This window comes from Paramisgurnus dabryanus, chromosome 13, assembly GCF_030506205.2.
Source record: "Paramisgurnus dabryanus chromosome 13, PD_genome_1.1, whole genome shotgun sequence".
Lineage (NCBI taxonomy): Eukaryota > Metazoa > Chordata > Actinopteri > Cypriniformes > Cobitidae > Paramisgurnus > Paramisgurnus dabryanus.
The window spans coordinates 26,600,971-26,621,577 of NC_133349.1; the positions used below are offsets into that span (position 1 = coordinate 26,600,971).

Below are 20,607 nucleotides of genomic sequence, written 5' to 3' on the forward strand. Positions count from 1 at the left end.
GTTAGTTTTTGCCCCACGCACCCCTATAGTATACTGTATCTGCTTAGCGTCTGCCATATGCATTAATATAAAGACACATCATCTTTTAGGAGATTTGGTTCATGCTATGTGTTAAATCTGCATTGTACAATTAAGTTGTTTTATATCCAAACAGGTGAGGAACCAGAGGAAACAGATTTCGAAATGCCGAAAGTGTACGAGCCCATTAAATCTTTCGACAGCCTGCAGCAGAGACTGAATCTGTTTTTGAGCCAGTACAATGAGAACATCAGGGGCGCAGGCATGGACATGGTCTTCTTTAGGGATGCCATGATTCACCTGGTTAAGGTACAGAGGCTGGATTTCTTTACAGAAGATTACTTAGCTCTTGTTTTCCGGTTTCAGCTTATTTTTTCACCGCTTTACAGAAAACATTAGTACAAAGAACACTAGTTCAAAGAAGTTTGAATGGGGCAAGGTAGAAATTTTGCGGCTGAATCAAAATACACAAAAAAATTTTTTGTGAAAGACTTTTGATAGAGATCAGATGCAGAGCGATCTTTAAAACATACACAGAGTTCTTACACGTGAGGCGCTACTTCCGGGTTGTATAAGTTGCGGTGGTATCCACATGGTGGATAATAGCGGTATTGTGGAAAGCCGGAAATTCTCGTCATTGGCAGGGAAGCGTTTTCTCTTAATTGACAAGGTATCTCGTCAATGGCGTGGAAAGAGTTAAAAGACAAAAGACATTTTCAGTTTTAAGTACATTGTTGTCATGTAAATGTACCCTAAAGATCTCTGCACACTGTAGTTCGTAATTTTCATATGCGTTTTTATGTATTTGTTATCCTACAAATTTGTCATGCACACAAACCTTGCACACTGTATTCGATGCGTATTAATACATCTGTTGCGGAAAAATTGGCAAAACATTACAAAATTAAGTCTTTGTAACATTAGCACTATTCACTGCTAATGGATGAATAGCAACAAGCTATTGTTTAGTTAAATTGAGCAAGCCAGCTTTCTTAGTTCCTCTCAATGTGGATCCATTTGTCAGATGCTATTTTTGATTTTGGCGTTCGCTTGCATGGTGGCTCTGAAGTCAAAGCACCACTCAAAACGCTTGCTACGGATGCAAAAAATGTAACCTGAAGCCATTTTTTTACAACGGACGAAAGTTTCGAAGGCAGTGTGTAAGCATGATTGAAACATCATGAGGTCGTATTTATTTTTTAACGTGCAAACATTTCGTATGAGTTTTGTATGAAGATTTGCAGAGATCTCACTCACATTTGGACTAACCCAACCAAACCATGTCCCAGCGCTATTGTCCCTACTCCACCAGAAGCATTAACTCACCTTGTACTTTGAGCGATCCAAGCCCGGGCGCGCTTTCATTATTAGCATGCAATTGTTTTGAAGAAAACAGGAAGTAAAGCGCTCTCTTAACACTGAAGCCCATCGTAATGTTAAGTCGGTGTTTTTATTTAGAGTTGTTTGGTGTGCGATGACACACAGCCCCCTCACATGCCTATCATATTGCTTAGTTGATCTGTCGCGTGTGCAGCTCGGACATTCACATAACCCTGCTACGTGCATCATAAGGTTTTTGTGAAGGTCGATGAAGGTGAATGGTTGCACAAATTGGCATTTCTTCTTTTGAACCGTACTCTGGTGTGATTTGCGGTCACACTGCACGTTCCACGCCTAAGCCCAAGTGAACCGCGCTCAGGCCCACCTCTGCCAGCTGGATAGGGCGCCATCAGCCAAACCGCGCCCGGGCATATTACAGAGCAGAGGCGCGGGAAGATATTTTCGGTAGGGGGTGCTGGGGTGCGGATGCGGCCGGGGGGGGGGGGGGGGTTGGGGGTGGTTGTAGTGTTATAGAATGTCAAAGTTATTCACAAGCTTTTTTATTCTGCAGAACACTCCACCTATGTTTTCTTTTAAAAACTCACTTGCAACTCCCATCCATAATGTAAAGCTGACTTGACGGTGCATACATCCTATAGCCTATTGCAACATAGTAAAGTTTAGATTTTCTGCCAGGGTCGTTATTTTCTGCTACTATCCTCTGGCCGGGCCGGCCGTTGATTAAGCATATGTTTTAATCATTAGCCTACTTTATTAGCCTCATTGGGTGGGGAGAAAACTATGCCATATAATCAGAAATATTATATATAGACTATATTAAGGCCAAAGTAACAAATGTGTCCAAAAAGTTACACAAACTACAAAATGATTTGTAAAAGTTACAAAATGCAACGCGAGTCATGTGCGGAGTCTCCTCTGGCACGCATCACACACGGGTCTGCTGTTCTGTATGATGAAGCTTAAGTGCAACATGGAGTTTGAAGATGTAAAGAAAAATATAGCTGCAAGCAGCAATCACCGGGGTCAAGCCAAAAAGGGCACAGCAGAAAGTAAAGTTGACTTCGGATGAGCAGTTTAAAGTACCTAGGAAAATCTCTTGATTTCAGACAAAACAATATAACAGTTATCAGCAAAAAAGCTGTTCTCATTTAGTGAAATCTCTCCCTCTCTTTCGACGAGCATTGATAACTAGAACACTGACGTAAAAATGAGTGGTGCTTGCAGTGGCAATACTCAGCTCACAAAATGTTACAGTGGTGTTAATGAGTCAAAAGAGCCCACCCCCGTGTCTCTACGATGTTCTGACGCAGAGATATAGCTCTTGCAAAAACGGTTGATAAGGTATTCTCATTGGTTGCTAGGGAGTGAATTGGCAACCACCAGTGATTATAGTCAAAGCCATGAAAGGAATAATCCATGATGACTCATGGTTTTAGATGTGTTGTTGCAGTAGTTTTAGGCAAAAAATGCCATATTTCTATCTCAAAACCAGTAGGTGGCGCAATGACAAAATTGTGCATGCAACCTCAGGTCATAACTGTGTTACATCTAGCTAGTTTTATGAATATACACTTTAGTTTAGTGAAGAAACAGTTGTATGACCATAGGGTGGCTTGATTTCAAAGGTTTTGTTCAATTATAAGGCCAACTAGTGGTGCAAGCATAAAATTATTTTTGTGTAGCCTCAGACTGTGGTCGTACATCAGCGTATCAAATCTGGTGAAAAAATCTCTTTTCGTTGCGAAGTTATAGCCATTTATGTGTAAAAAATGCAAAATTTAAGGTAATTTTTCGTTTTTTGCATTTTTCGGCAATTTCTGATAAAAATTTTAATGTAACGCCAATAGAACTTTTTGTTCAGAAGGTAACGCAATGTTCTTCCTATGGTGTTTTCAAGTCGATCGGAAAAACGCTCGCGGAGATATTCACGCGTGTTTTTTAAGCGCTATTTTGCTGCGCAGGGTTAACCGTAAGGCGAATTCTGGCATGTTTGGTATCGTTGGACTCGGCAACTATTCAGAACTCCAAAGAAACAAGTCCCGTGAAAATACGTCAATCTGAGCCAAAGTTATAGGCGTTTAAAACATAAGTCTGGCCACTAGGTGGCGCTGCCACGAAATTGTGCATGCACACTCAGTTCCTCACTGTCATCTCAAGTACCAAGTGTCGTGTCAATAGTCCTAAGTTTGACGAAGATACAGCCTAAAATCTGTTATTTTGCGCTCTACGTAAAATTCGTTGACGCGCTATACGACAACGGATTGGTTTATCTAAATTCTTTTAATAACTTTTTGCCTTGAGTGTCTCTAGATGCTGCATACCGATTTTCGTGGCAATCGGGCAAAAACTCTAGGACGAGTTCGCAAAAGTAGGTTTTACGAATAATTCAAAATGGCGGAAAAATTTTCATGACGGAAAATGACGTCATAGGGTCTAATCGAATCGGCTTGAGCCAAGGAATCAGAGGAGACAAGAATTTCGTTTCTAGGACTTACGGATCAGAAGTTATAAGCAAAAACGTAAGTGCAACTTTGGACTGTTGGTGGCGCTAGCGGGCTTGAGATAGAAACTCCAAATTTGCTGTGGATATTATTTGGACTGTCCTCTGTCAGTGTGCCAAATTTCATAACTTTCCTATGTACGGTTCTAGGGGCTGCCATAGACCGCAATGGCGGAGGAATAATAATAATTATTATAATAATAATAATAAAAAGAAAACTAACGGATACAATAGGGGTCTTCGCCCATTCTGGGCTTGACCCCTAAAAAGAAAAACAGGAGAATTAACTTCAAGCAAGTTTGGAGGAAAGTCTGAGGAATGGAACCAGTTATACATTCTCACTCGTGCCAGTAGCCTATGCCTTCTTTGTTTCCTTTGCTTAAGTTTTTAATATGTATAAATTCTAACATGGAAACTTTATTGACATCACTCGAGTTAAGGCGATTAGTGGACCTTTCAATTCACGGGTTTCATTTAATTCTATTTTTAAACGTAAATGTAATATTTTTTTGTCTTAAGTTTTGTTTCAATTTGCCTGCATGCCTTCTGCACGGCGGTGTAAAAATAAGATATTTTTCGACTTTAAAATTCAAACATCATATCCTAAATTGTTGGAATATATTTCATATGTATTAATTTGGATTTATAGATGTTTAACATTAAAATCGATGCATGGTAATAATTTATATTAATTTTTTAATACCCACCACTCTTAAATGCGCATGTTCCTTATTATACAATTTAGTTCCTTTCATGTCGTTTTAATAATTTAATTCAATCTTTTTTACTTTAAATGTTTACTTTAAATGTTCTTTTACATTTACATGTGCGTTAAACACCACGAAACAATTTGGCTATATTTTTAAATAGTTTTTGAAAAGATTACCTTTTTCTGATATGTGAGTCATTTGGACAAATAACGCTAGTCCTCGGGACTTTTGGGCTGTTTTATTGAAAAAAAATCGCTTAGGTTACTCACGTAACCCCGGTTCCCTGAAATAACGGGAACGAAGCATTGCGTCAGTTTGCTGACGCTATGGGGGGAAACTCCTGTTTACTCCGTGATTGAAGCCTATTGGTTAACGTCTGTAGAAAATACAGACCAATGACGTTTGAGCCCGCGCGGGGGCGTGGCACACGTCCCTATATAAGCCGGTGAAATACGTCAAGAGCTCATTATTATTCGACTGAAGCGCGCAGCCGAATAACACTCGCTGCGTAGACGTTTGTAGCACGGCCAGCGACGCAATGCTTCGTTCCCGTTATTTCAGGGAACCGGGGTTACGTGAGTAACCTAAGCGTTCCCTTTCAATACGGTTCACTTCGCATTGCGTCAGTTTGCTGACGCTATGGGGGAACGTAATCCCATCCCGCCGTGCATACACAACGGACTGAGGTGCCCTTACCGGAGAGACACTGCATGTGGCCCTAACCCAGCATATACATAGCTCTAGCGAGCGCAAGTGTAAGCACCATATATGAGACAGTAATACGCATACAGTGAAGTTTCTAAACGCACCATGATGCATATACAATAGAGCACGAGACGGCGGGTTCCCTGAGCGCGCCGCGAGCTGTGCGTGAATTATTAATAGGTAGCCATGACGGTGAGCTAGCAACGCACCGTGAAAGCATACAGAAACGCAGTCGCGTGAATCATTAAGCCGATAAGACCTGTGCTTGTAAGGCAGGGACATCCAGGCTATAAAATCTGACAAACGTAGACGGCGAGGACCAGCCGGCCGCGTTACAAATGTCAACGATAGAAATCCCTGTAGACCAAGCCCAAGATGAAGCCATACCCCTCGTGGAGTGAGCTTTTAAACCAACTGGACAATGTTCATTCAGGGAGGCGTAAGCCAAAGCAATGGCTTCGACGATCCATTTAGATAGCCTCTGTTTAGTGAGCGGCATACCTAAGGAATGTTGCGCGAAGCTTACGAACAGCTGATCTGACTTGCGGTATGAGGCAGAACGGTCCGTGTATATTCTTAACGCTCTGACGGGGCAGAGCGTGTTCGGGGTTTGTTCGCCGTCCGCCGTCGGAAGGGCGAGAAGTGAAACCACCTGAACTCTAAATGGCGTGGTCAAAACTTTAGGAATGTATCCCGCTCTCGGTCTAAGGATCACTTTGCTATCGTTAGGACCGAATTCCAGACACGACGGGTCAATTGAAAACGCGTGTAAATCGCCCACTCGTTTAACCGATGCCAACGCCAGGAGGAGAGCGGTTTTAAACGAGAGAGCGCGCAGGTCAGCCTGTTCGAGGGGCTCGAAAGGGGGACCGCGCAGCGCTTTCAGGGCCGTGGACAGATCCCAAGACGGGACCGTGTTAGGTCGCGGTGGGTTTAGTCTGCGAGCGCCTCTGAGGAATTTAATGATGAGATCATGTTTTCCCACGGTGCGACCGGCGATAAGGGCGTGATTCGCCGTTATCGGCGCCACATACACTTTAAGCGTCGAGGGCGCGCGACCGCTGTCCAGCATTTCCTGCAGAAAGGAGAGAATATGCTCCACTTCACAGGTGTTTGGGTTTAAGTCTTTCGTCGTGCACCAATCAGAAAAAATAGACCACTTTTGAGCGTAAAGGCGCCTGGTAGATGGGGCCCTAGCTTCAGTTAGAGTATTTAACACTCGTCCTGAAAGGCGTGATGGTTGCCGTTCAGAGACCAAACGTGTAGATTCCATAGCTCCGGCTGTGGATGCCATATCGTCCCTCTCGCCTGAGATAGGAGGTCTTTCCTCAGCGGTACTGGCCATGGTGCTGATGTTTTCAGCTGCCATAGGTCGGGGAGCCATGGTTGATTGTGCCAAAACGGGGCGACCAGAATTATCGCGCATTTCGTCTCTCTTATCCTCTGAAGGACCTGTGGTAACAGGGCCACCGGAGGAAAAGCATACAGAAGACACGCCGGCCATGCTTGCGACAGGGCATCGTGATGTCTCGAGAAGAAGATCGGGCAATGCGCGTTCTCGTCTGATGCAAACAGATCGATCTCCGCCCGGCCGAAGACGGTCCATATTCTCTCGACCGTCTGAGGATGCAGTCTCCATTCTCCCGGCGGCGGACCGTTGCGCGAGAGAATGTCTGCACCCGTATTGGCTACACCCGGTACGTGAGTCGCTTTTAACGAACGTACGTTCGCGTGAGCCCATAATAAAAGCCGTTTCGCCAGCCTGGATAGGGAGCGAGATCTCAGCCCTCCTTGGTGGTTTATGAACGAAACCACCGTCATACTGTCCGACCGCACTAGAACGTGTTGATGTTGGAGTTTCGGTCGAAAGTGTCGTAGCGCCAAGATAACCGCCCACATCTCGAGGTGGTTGATATGTAGCTGAGACAACTGGTTGTTCCACGCACCGAAGGCGAGCTCGCCGTCGCAGTGAGCGCCCCAACCCGTCGCAGATGCATCCGTAGTCACCACTTTCCTCCTGCTCACGGAGCCGAGCTCCGTGCCCGAGAGGAAAAGGTGAGGGGATGTCCATATCGAAAGCGCTTTCACGCAGCTGTACGTGATTTTGATTAATAAGCGGCCCGACAACCAAGCACGGGGCGGAACTTTCGCTTTCAACCAAAACTGAAGCGGCCTCATGAACAGCATTCCCAACGGTATTAGTGGGGATGCTGCTGCCATCAGACCCAACATTTTTTGGAATCGTTTGAGAGGGAGATGTGAACCCGCTTTGAACGATGCCGCCTCGCGTCTGACCGTGAGCGCGCGTTCCTGTGTAAGCCATGCCCGCATCTTTAATGAGTCGAGCGTCGTGCCTAAGAACGCGATTCGCTGCGTGGGGGTGAGCAAACTCTTCTGGAGGTTGATTTTGAACCCCAAATTCTCCAAATGCTGGAGTACAACGGTCTTGTGCGCAGTAATTTCCCTCTCTGACTGTGCTAGAATAAGCCAATCGTCGAGGTAATTCAATATGCGGATGCCGCTCTGTCTGAGAGGGGCGAGAGCCGCATCCGCACATTTGGTAAATGTGCGTGGTGCCAGAGATAATCCGAAGGGCAGAACTTTGTACTGGTATGCTGTCCCGTCGAGCGCGAATCTTAGGAACGGCCTGTGACGTGGCGCTATCGGAATGTGAAAGTAAGCGTCTTTCAGATCCACTGATATGAACCAATCGCCCGGTCGAATTAACGCCATGATTTGTCTGGCTGTAAGCATTTTGAACGGCCGTTTGGCAAGAGCGCGATTCAAAACGCGTAGATCCAATATCGGTCTGAGGCCGCCGTCTTTCTTTGGAACGAGAAAATAACGACTGTAAAAGCCTGATTCGCTTTGATCCGCCGGGACCGTCTCTATCGCGTCTTTTAGTAATAAAGAACGCACCTCTTCCCTGAGGATCTGCATACGATCGTCTGGGACAGTGGTGTAGAGAACGCCGCGAAACCGGGGTGGTCTCCGGGCGAATTGGAGTGAATAACCGTGTTGGATTACGTTTAGAATCCAGCCCGGCATACCGGGGGTGGATTGCCAAACGTGAAATTTGACGGCGAGCGTCGATATGCTTATGGACGTTAAGCCGTGTGTGTGTGTTTGTGTGTACAGAGGAGGAAATTTGCTCTTTTTGTGAAAAGGTAAAAATTTGTGTTTCGCTGTTACAGCGAGGGTGTGTCCAGCGCCCGAGGGGACTGAAACACGCAGAACTTTCGAGGGCGGGCCGGCCGAAGCGGGACCAGAGCCTCTTTTCCTCCTCAGACTCTCTTCAGGGAGGCGGCGCCGGCGTCGGGTCCAGCGTAATCCGAGGACGGGGACCGCGGCGTCGAGGCGGGCCAGCCGGTCGTGCAGGAAGCTGGCGCTTGACCTCCGGTTCAGCTCTCTGCTGGGGCTGAGCTGGTGCTGGCTTAGGGCGTTGAGCTGGCGGCGGTTTTGGGCGGCCGGTCTCAGACGCTGAGGCAGATCGTTTAGGTAGAAAATGCCGCATAGCCTGCGACGATTTCTGTGCCTCAGTGAAGCGCTGGGTGAACCCCTCCACAGCGGAGCCGAAGAGCCCCGACGGTGACACGGGCGAGTCAAGAAGGGCAACCCGATCCGTGTCCTTTATCTCCGTCAAGTTCAGCCACAGATGTCTCTCCAGAACAACCAGGCTGGCCATGGCTCTTCCTACAGCCTGAGTGGCGACTTTAGTGGCGCGAAGGGCCAGATCAGTCGCGCTGCGCAGGTTCTGAAAGGTCGACGAGTCCGGACCTGTCTCGTCCATGTCACGGAGGAGCTTTGCCTGGTATACCTGCAGCACCGCCATCGTATGGAGAGCGGATGCAGCGTGGCCGTCAGCGGCGTAAGATTTTGACGCCAGGGTCGATGTCAGGCGACAGGGCTTTGATGGATGGTTCAACTTCGCCCTCCATCCGCCGGCTGAAGACGGGCAGAGATGGGCGGCGACAGTTTCCTCGAGCGGCGGCATCTTGGAGTAGCCGTGTTCGTCGGCGCCGTCCACTACGGAGAGGACGTGGGAGACGGCGCTCTGAGCTCGGGTGGAGTGGGGAGCACGCCAAGATTTGGTGAGCTCCTGGTGAACCTCAGGGAAAAACGGCGCCGGCCGTTGGCGGGACGATTGACGGCGCCCGGGCTGCAGAAACCACTCGTCCAACCGGCTGAGTTGAGGCTCTGACGGCGGCGACCACTTGATGTTGAGCTCCGCCGTAGCTTGCGTCAAGATGCGGATGAGCTCAGAGTCGTGAGGACGCGACTCGGTAGGTTCATCAGCGGCGGCTGCGTGGGCGTCGTCATCCGAAGCCGCCCAATCCTCTAACTCCTCAGAGGATGACATCACTTCCAAGTTGTCACCGGACCCAAAGGAAACCATGCCGCTAGCACTCGGCAGGGGGCGCAGGTCTTCATGGGCGAAGGTGACAGGGTGACGGCGGGGAGACAGAGCACGCGGGGGATGAGCCGGCGTGGACTCGGTCTCAGGGCGTCTTCCAGCTTCACGGCTCCGCTGCTGTTTAGGCGGGAGAGCACGGGAAGCCTTCCGTTTAAAGATCTCGAGGCGGGAGCGCAGCACCGCGATAGGAAGGAGCTCGCAGTGGGCGCAGCCCGCCTCGGCGAGTACGGCCTCGGCGTGGGCAGGACCCAGACAGATGACGCACTCCTTGTGGAAATCCTCCACAGGCAAAGGGGCTCGGCAGGAGCCGCAATGCCGAAGCGACATTATCTCAACGCGCTTCTGCTCTTTTAGATACTCTTTTTTAGGCTCACCGGAAAGCGGCAGGGGAACACGCTGGTGTGTTGTAGTCCGCTGCAGTGCTTGGATCGACGGCGAGTAAGGGCTTCTTCTTCGGAGCAGCGAGAAGGTTCGCGCTGAAGGAGAAAAGTAATGAGCTCTTGACGTATTTCACCGGCTTATATAGGGACGTGTGCCACGCCCCCGCGCGGGCTCAAACGTCATTGGTCTGTATTTTCTACAGACGTTAACCAATAGGCTTCAATCACGGAGTAAACAGGAGTTTCCCCCCATAGCGTCAGCAAACTGACGCAATGCGAAGTGAACCGTATTGAAAGGGAACCAAAATTCTCTTCTGAGACATTGCGAAGCTGATAGATAGGCTACAGATAGCCTAGTAATTCGTTCTATGTGGCTGTGAGTGTGCGTGCTTGGTTGTTATGTTCATACGCAGCGTATGGGCTGAATCGCATTCATGTCGTCAAAAAACAAATCTGATTTGCTAATACACACTGAAATAAATTAAATAATTTTAAAATTACTAAATTAATCATTCTATCTTCATCACACAGCCCAAACATGACATACAAAATGTATTGGAACAGTTACAAACAACAATCAGAGATATTTATAAGCTATCATTTTATGGTCAACCTTTGCCACCAGGGGGTGTTGCAGCACCCCCACTTCCCGCGCCCATGTTACAGAGCGAATTTAGGGTGCGGTTTGGATAGTGTGAGTGCGCCCTAAACGTGTAACATTAATAAAATATGTGTTTTAATAGATGTCAACAGTCTCCCTGTATGCAAACCACAGGTAAATGTGTTGATGCTAGTTATTTAATTTTATTACAGTCTTATATTAGTTTGATAGAATTTACTTCTTGTTACTTCTTATCAGCAGCAATATCTGAAAGTTTTTGACGTTTGCAAATTCCCTTCAGCGAAACAAGCAGAACATTATTAACGATTAATCTATGTCTGTTGACAAATTAACCTTGCAATATACTATTAATATCCTTCCAACTTAAAAGAGCAAGTAAAATGCGGCGCTCGCAACCAATTTAAAATGATTCCAATTCACCTTTTATGCCTATTACTGGAACCAGACATGTCCTGTTTTACAGTACAAACAAGTGCTTGGAGTTTCTTTGCGTGAAGTGTGTGCGCAAACGTTTTGCATAGTAATAAGGTATCATCTGTCTCTGTTTCTACCTTGTTCCTATTATCTCTCTCACACACTCTCTCTGCAGATTTCTCGGATCATCCGGACCCCTCGGGGGAATGCCCTCCTGGTTGGTGTGGGAGGGTCTGGAAAACAGAGTTTGACAAGACTTGCGTCTTTCATTGCTGGCTACCAGACTTTCCAGATTACACTCACTCGGTGAGTCGCCTTCACCTCCACATGCTAAATAATTCATAGCCACTTTATTCGAATGCATCTTTTTCCTCCAGGGTAAAATGAGATTTCATGCATCTCTTGGGTTTGGGCGCTGAAAGATGTTGAATTCAAACCTATTGTTCAAAATTGTTCATTTTGGTGCTCACATGGGTTACTTTGACTTGCAACATTTTCTGACCCTGCCCAACGTAATTAAGAGCTTATAAAGACTTAATAGAGCTTGAAAGACTTTATCTAGTGTAATGCAATTTAGATGTGCTCCAGTAGATGGTATCTGTGTATAAAGACTATACTGGCCTCCACTTTTCAATTCAACCCTGCTATGCATCTTTTAAAGAGGAAGGGACCTGTAAGCTGTCAAGCGTGCAGACAATGAGACTGGACGTTTTCAATTCAGACCCCTGTCTTCCAGTGCGACTGATAATCTGCAGCTCAAATTGAAAGTGGGAATATGTCCTGATCATTAAAGTAAGGGAGCCATCTATCCAGAGGATGTTTTCTTTCTGTTTCTTACTCTAGGGGTTTGAGAGTAATCTCTTTCTGAGATGGGAATGTAAGGCGGTTTTCTTTGTTTGCTCTCTGTGGATGAAAGCGCTGCTCATATTCAGAAATTGTTTTTTATAGGCGCTCATATTTGATATGAATGAGCGTTGTGTTCCTGTCAAGAGTGTGTGTATGAGTGTGTTAAAGTCTTTAAATAAAACAAATGGCTTTCACCTTGTTGCCTTCAAAACACAGGCTGCTCGCAATCCTGTTCATCCAGGCAGTATTTTCACATCCAGTTCTTTTACTGTCACCATATGGCAATTCGTTTACTTTCTCACTATTCAGGAAAAATGTAACAAATTGCATGGTTGGAATGTGATGCTGTTTTTAAGCCATGGGTCACCTGTACAGTACTTGTATCTCAGGTTGCTATTAAACACATTTGTGACCCATTTTGTGAAAACCCTGCTAGACTTTTTTGTGATTTACTCTTGTTTATACCACGGGTCTATTGAATGCTTTATTCTAAATGGTTTAGAAATGTTCCACGGGTTTTGTTGATTATTATTTTATGTCCACCTAACCTGTCAAATGTCTTAAAATAACCACCAGAGCAATGTTTGTGGTAAGCGTAGTATAAGTGGAATCAGAGCCGATCCTGACCTCCCTGGGGCCCTAAGCAAAATTCTGCTAAGGGACCCTCCTACCTGACCCGTGAGCCATGGCACCTGACCTGGGCCGTGAGCCATGACCCGTGAGCTTTGCCACACATTCACACTTGACACCCCACTGCTCTCACTGCATATCTATAAATCACACTCTTTATATTTAAGTTGTGAAAACTGAATTCTTGATATCAAAAATCCATATAATGTGAATGTATAAAAGCTAAAATGGCTTGCCATACCATATAACTGTTTATAGTATGCATAAGAGAAATGATACTTGATGGTTATTATTCACTGAGGGATGTGCATAAATTTTGACCTGGCTGGCATTATACCCATTCCAATGTAAATCCATTGGTTTCCATATTGCATTAACGTTGTCATTTAGGAGTGTTATCAGGCTATTTTTGTTATGGTCCCTACACAGATGTTGCTGCTGGAAAGCGCACGTGTCATTTCGTGCACGATTGCACGCGCATATGAACGCATATTCACACGAGGTGCGGTTATCGAGCTGCCGTTTATGAACACCGTTGCCCTTGGGCGTTTATTCACGCGAATTTCACGCAATTAATTGTTGTGTGACAGACAGGCTAAGAGATGTCCTGGCAATACTACACAACTCAACTTAACTTTACTGTTTGCTCTTGCTGACATGACATCAAACTTGAAGAGAACACACCTGATTGCTGTTCTCGCATTTCACTCTCATTTTGTTTCCTGAGATGACGCTTCATATTGTCATCTCAGTAAACAGTAACACGTGCTGTAAAATGAGTCAGGGGAGGCGGGGCCTTACATAATTTGCGGGGCCCTACGCAGCCTGCGTAGTAAGCGTATAGGGCCGATCAGCTCTGAGTGGAATAACTGACTCCGGTTCATTGAATTATTTGAAAATAATGCACACCCGCATTACCACCTTGGGTGGGCATTATTTTCGAATAATTCAATGGCCCCTCGTCAATTATTCCTTACCTATATGTCAGTGGTTCCCAAACGGGCCACGAGATTGTGCTGGGGGTGGGCCCAGTTTTATGAAATTTTATAAAATATATGAATTTATCATAAATTCTGTGTATTTTAACCTCAGACAAATAAGGCTACTAATGCAAACAGAACTACATATTATAATTTAATATGTTTTGTTTAATTCAAAATTTTAATTTTTGAATGTTTTATGTCATAACTTTCATATCGTGGCACAAAGGCATGCACCATACAAAGGGAACCACTGCTAAATATAATGTAGTGTAAGCCTGGGCAATACTAACTGTTTTTTTTTATGAATGGTGATACACAATAAATATCTCAATATATATTTTACTAATTGGAATAAATGATTTCATGCAAATCAAAGCCTCATGTCAGATGTCAAAACTACCTTTATTGAAACAGCGTATGATGAAAATAAAATTCAAAGACCAGGTTTTCTTCCCTGTTTGAACAGATACAGCTTAACAACATGCAAGCTGGTTATGAAACTTACGTCTGGCTTCAGTGTGGGGGGGAGGTTGTTTTGTAACTCATCCGTAACGGACACTACATCCATATTTTTTACAGTCTATGGTTTCATCCCGCTGGGAAAAAATACAGACTCAATATGCTGCCCAGCCCTAACATTCTGTGTACCAATATAACCTTGATATCTTTAATATTGACTGAGTAAGCAATGTCAAAGATTGAAATCAATGTGATGAAATCAATAAGTGAACTCAAACCTTGATGCTCCTAATCTCATAATCATTTCATTTATGCACAAATTCACTGTTCTCAAACCTCTGTTTTTCTCTCTTGTAGTTCCTACAACACCTCCAACCTGATGGATGACCTGAAGGGTTTGTACAGGATCGCTGGACAGCAGGGCAAAGGCATCAGCTTCATCTTCACTGACAACGAGATCAGGGACGAGTCCTTCCTGGAGTACATGAACAACGTCCTTTCATCTGGAGAGGTCAGAGAACCGCCCCTACACACACCCCCAAACACAGACCCGACTTTCATTCAGTGAGCACATGCTAAAATGAGCCCAGCTACACGTGATGCAGGAGTTCTCAAGGTCACTACTCATGCTCCTCTAAAGCTGAATGATTCAGATCTCCATAGGCATTACAGTATAATGAAAAGTCAAACAATGTCAGTGTAGTACCTTCAACTGACAAAATACTAAGCTCGTTCTGTGTCATAAAGACAGATATAATTGAGATCTGTGAGGCACGAGGTGCATTGCTTTATATTAAGGAGACAAATGTGTTCATCAATGTGAAAAAGGTGACGTTCTGCATCCTGCAATGTGACGTCTGCCATAGAGCAATGGATGCACTTGTTGTGAAATCCATCCGTCATAGTGAAACCGCCAGAGGAAGGCTGATGAGGTGTTGCTTTGACAGGAATGAAGCTCAGGGGAGGATGAAGATGAGGGTGGAAAGACAGATGGGTTGGAATGACATACTGTTTATTTTGAAAGACATTTTGTGACAAAGAGAGGAATCTGGTAGAAAATGCAAAGCACTGTTTTTGACATTTACACTGAAGACCTAACATCTCCATGCTTTTCTGCATGACTACACTTAAAGGGAAAGTTTACACTAAAATAAAAAAGTTGTCCTTATTTACTCACCCTAAAGTCATTTGAACCCCAAATGTCTGGCTTTGTTTGTCAGAACCCAAATGCACATCTTTTAAAAAGGGTTGCCTCTTTTTCAGTGCACATTTTCTGTGTCTTCAGGGTTATTTTGAATATTTTTTGTTATTATGGGAGTGGGTGTTTTTTGATGTGGTTACCATCCACTCCAATAGTATCCAGAAAAGCCCAAACAATACTTTTAAAAATATCTGCATTTGGATTGTGGAAAACAAAGGAAGACACTGGGGTTCAGTGCCGGCGCCAGCCGAGCGCTGATGAGGGGGCGTCTAAAATACCAGAGGGGGCGATCACATGAATGCATATAATTCCCCCAGCTAGAAAATACATAGGTTTGGTACATTAAGTTTTAAAGTGTTATAAACAAACATCTCTGTAATACAACCACACAAACTACAGCTATAGTGAGCAACGTATAGAGCTCTGAACAATACAACAACAACAAAAAAACGCATACCTAACGTTACATATTAGCACAACACTACTCATTAGAAGTTCAGACCCAGAGGTAGAAATAAATTTTACGTAATGGTGGGGGCCAGGGTTGGCAAATAGAGTTGATGGTTTTCAGCCCAAAAACGGTCCACACGCAACGTTTTATCAACATTTTGGTTCAATATGATCATATAACGTAGTTATTTTAACTGCCACAAGTAATGCACCATAAGCTAGCGATTAAGCAGCTAGAGCACCACAATAGCAAGCAATAACTCGTTTACATATACAGCTATGCTGTAGGATAGGCTAATTCAAATTCGTTAATTATAAATTTAACAATGTCTGTTTTTTATCTATTTAACTTACTCCTGATAAACAGGTGTGTGAGAGATCGTACAGGCTTACCTTTAACGTTAAATGCAGAACAATAATAGGCTGTTGGTTGTACGTTGACTTGCAAGGATGCTGAAGAACATGAACATCTGAACTTTTCAAAACTATGTACAGTCTGGCTGAAGTTCATGGTGCCCGAATTGACTTAATGACAGCCGAACATTTGGATCTTTGCACCTGAAATGCTCCGATAATTCATCCACGCCACGGCATTAATTGATGTGTGACAATCCGGAGTCCGGTTTGTAGAACTTCCAATGCTATTTTCCATATATCCATTGCTACAGGGCAGGCCCAGGTCACTCTCACACTCCTGTCTGTAAATTTTTATATAATTTCCCACTTCGACATCTTGATTTCCCTCTGAGACTCAGAACGCGGGCTCATTGTCGGCGGGGCTCAAGCCGTCAACACAAACTTGTTCAACTTCAGGCGCGGCTGCAAGAACCAACAATCACATGACGTCAAAGTACCGCGAGAACGATTCGAGAAATCATATTAAGTGTCGTTTCGTCTCGCTCTCGCGGCATTTTGATGTCTTCGCCTGATGAATTCGAACAAGCCTATAGGCTACACATGAGTGGGCGTGTGTCACGGTAGAATACATGCACACTTGTTTTTTTGTTTTGTTAAATAATTAGACTTTAAAATTCACTTTAGGAAGACAATACACAAGGCAAACGTGATTTTTAAATAGGGCATTTTATCATTAAAATCCCATTCAACATTAATGGTGATCTGAGGGGGCGGGATAGTGCCCCCTCAGGGCGCCGGCCCTGCTGGGGTTTCAAACAACATGAGGGTGAGTAAATAATGACAAAGTTTTAATTTTTAGGTGAACTATCCCGTCAAAAACAGTGCTTTGCATTTTCTACCAGATCCATGTCTCTGTCACTAAATGACTTTCTAAATAAACACTAGACTAAATCTAGACCAATATAATTTGCTAAAGATGATGGGTCAACTTTCTACACTTTTGAGGCATTTTCCTTCTTAAGTCTTGTTATAATGTGATTAAAAACTTATTGTATTAATATGACAAGTACAGCATATCATTTAATTAACATTTTTATTAGTGCTGGGCAAAGATTAATCGGGATTAATCGCATACAAAATAAAAGTGTTTTTTTTTTGCATAATATATGAGTGTGTGCAGTGCGTAATTATTATGTATATATAAATACACACACATTCATGTATGTATTTAAGAAACATTTACATGTGTATATATATTTATTTATATTTTTATATATTCAATAAGATATATAAATGTTAAAAAATTAATAAAAAATTTCTGAAATGAATATATGTATGTGTGTGTGGTTAAATATGCATAATAATTACACACAGTACACACACACATATATAATGCAAAAAAATCACTTTTATTTTGTATGCGATTACTCACAGTTACTACTTTTTATATGATTTATTTACAATCTTATATGTATGTAAATAGACACCTATATGTGAATTTATGTCAATATGTAAATAAACATCTACTGTATATGAAGAGTTTGGTTACCAAACGCGATAAACACCTATTTTTTTTATTGTTACGGCCAAAATCAGTATTGTATCAATTCAGTATTAAAAAGTCAATTCTTCGTTTTACGCAAAATCCGATATCTGACGTGTTTTTCTCTCATCTTTTCTCCCAGTCCTACTTCTCTTCAGAACGCAATAAATCCTCTTAACCAATCACAGTGCACCATTTCACACATTGTAAACAATAATGGAGCTGTGCTTTGAATACACACAGAATCCTAGTTTTCATCATCTACTTTGTACTTCGTGATCAACAAACAAACCAAAACAAAATAAAATTTTTGATGGCATTGATAAACCTGTGGTGGTTTTCTGTGGTGGGGAAGAAACGTAACCATTAAAATAAAATAATTTACGTGAGAGGCACTCAGGCGAAGGAAAAATGCCGGCTGTTGCTTATTCTCACACGACAGCATCAAGCTTCTATCAAAGATGAATGCACATTTATATATTGATTCAACAGATTTATACCATTTTGAAAAAACAACGTGTTATGGATTTATTGCATTTTGTGGGAAAAATAATCAGTTCAAAACAGTTTAATCAGTTAAAAAAATTATTAGAATAAATCTTTGCAAATCAAATTATACATTTGAATTTTTCATGTTTTTATAACCTTAAGATGCTATGTGAACATTTGTAACAGAAAATAGTGGTTTTTATCTTGTCACTTTCTTGGTATAGAAAACACAATTTTACCTAAATTAGTCAAAATGGATTTATTGGGTTTTGGAACCAAAGTCTTATATGTAATTTTTTTTGTTTTGATTGGCTAACGTTACACATTTTGTATGACATAATTAAAACTTTCACAATTTCACAAGTTTCTATATACAGATGTTGAGGTGTTAATTCTTTAATTTATTGTCCATTTTCACCCAGTACCATTTTGGTGGTGGCAACATTACGAAATTTAAATATTGATGAATTGTTTTAAGTTATGTTAACTGTAGTGCAACATCAATACTACAGTGAATTCTAACTGACCTTACTTTTTCATTAAACATTAAGTAGACCATTCTTTCCATAATTTAGAGAGGGAAAGAGAGAGAGAGAGCAAGAGAGAGTAGACTTTAGCAAGTCTAGTAAGAGAGCAAATACAGACCCAAGTGTGAGGAGCTTTACAAACAATGAAATGTGTTTCATTAACACTTTGTCCCAGCATCTCTTCGTTCCTGAATAAATAAAGTTCTTTGAGAATAACTGGGCATCATTTAACAGCAGGGTTCACATCTCCAGAACTCCCATCATTCCAACTGTCTTGGGACTGCAAAGTTTGGTCAAGGCTGTTATTTGTATTAATCTTATGTAATGGTCAAGTATGTAAAGAGAAGCGTATTCTCAGCAGAAGAGCACTCAAGCACTCGCGCTAAGGAAAATTAATAAAACAAGCTAGCCTTCAGTTATACAGAAGGTCTCAAGGTTTGCTTAAGAAACTGAAGAGGCCAGAATCACAGAGTCTGAGTGTGTTTTCAGACCTGTAGATTGTTTGGTTTATTTCAAACAAGGATTAAAATTGTTACAATGTTGCATTTTCTTCTTGGTTCGGTTTGGTTTCACATTGGCAAAGTTTTAAAATGGACCAGAATTTGCTAATAAAACTCCTGTAGGTGAGATAAGACAGCATTTAACAAATGTATTTAAATGAATACAAAGCCCCCACACACTTCAAAACTCTATGTTTTCGTATGCTTTTTTCGTATTCGTCATCCTGCAAATTTGTCACGCACACAAACCTTGCACACTGTACCCGATGTGTATTGATTAATCCGTTGCACAAAAAACCTCCCGCAAAACAACACAAAATGAAGTTGTCATAATGTAAGCACTATCTCTTGCGAATGGATGAATCACAGAAGCTATTGTTTAGCTCACTGGTTCCCAAACTTTTTCAGCGTGCGGCCCCCCTTGTGTACGGTGCATTCCTTTGCGGCCCCCCAAAGAAAATTTGTGACAAAAAACTGTTCTAAAACTCAACATTTTAATAAAAAAAAACATTAAATTATACAAAAAAGTAGTGCTTTTGGTTAGTAACCTTATTTTTTTTTAGGTTTAATTACACAGAATTCATGATAAATTAATGTATTTCATAAAATGTCATAAAACTGTGGCCCCCCTGGTACCATCTCGTGGCCCCCCTGGGGGCCCCGGCCCCCAGTTTGAAAACCACTGGTTTAGCTAACTTGACCAAGGCACCTTTCTCAGTTGCTCCACGGGCACTGCAGTGATTTTATTCCACTTTGGTGAATATTGGTAGATATTGCACTGGAATGAGCTCCTTTCCCATGTTGGCACAGATTTACGATTAAACTGAAACTTCATTACAACTGCCACTAGGGGGTGAACTCCGACAGTCGTGTCCGAATGTCATGTACAGTGGAAAGGCGGCTTTACAAAAATTCACATAGATGTTCATAGGGAATTAAAAAAACCCACTTAAAAATCTTTTCTTCTCTCATGAAAAAGTAATTTTGCCCCTCACAGGTGTGTCATTATGTCCAGATTGCACATTTGTCAAAAAGTCCCAGTGAAATTTCAGCTAGGTTTAATCTAATGACGTGTAAATATTCTGTGTGGCACAGGTGTCCAATCTGTTTGCTCGTGATGAGATCGACGAGATTATGAGCGACCTCATTCCAGTCATGAAGCGAGAGTTTCCACGACGACCACCCACGAATGAAAACCTGCATGAGTATTTTATGAGCCGAGTGAGGCAGAACCTTCACGTGGTTCTGTGTTTCTCTCCGGTGGGGGAAAAGTTCCGTAATCGGGCTTTGAAGTTTCCTGCTCTCATTTCGGGATGCACCATGGACTGGTTTAGCCGCTGGCCCAAAGATGCTTTGATCGCAGGTCAGTGAAATGTGTCGGGCGGACCAAACAAGGTCAAAAAAAAAAAAAAAAACTGGAGGAGGCTACATGCTGTATACAATATAGGTCTTCTCATGAAAACTGTATATTAAAAAGTCACCATGGCATACTGCCATAAATTTGTGCTTGTGCAGTTC

General features: G+C 43.0%; 1 protein-coding gene across 1 annotated transcript in view; it reads left to right on the top strand.

Annotated features, from left to right (window-relative positions):
* The window catches only part of dnah5 (dynein, axonemal, heavy chain 5), a 153,610-nt gene that overhangs the window by 67,428 nt on the left and 65,575 nt on the right, over positions 1 to 20,607 (top strand). Inside the window, exons 52-55 of the mRNA XM_065246255.2 lie at positions 155 to 327; positions 11,280 to 11,410; positions 14,380 to 14,533; positions 20,185 to 20,452. Coding sequence (XP_065102327.2) covers positions 155 to 327; positions 11,280 to 11,410; positions 14,380 to 14,533; positions 20,185 to 20,452 — 726 coding nt within the window. The remainder of the gene's footprint in view (positions 1 to 154; positions 328 to 11,279; positions 11,411 to 14,379; positions 14,534 to 20,184; positions 20,453 to 20,607) is intronic.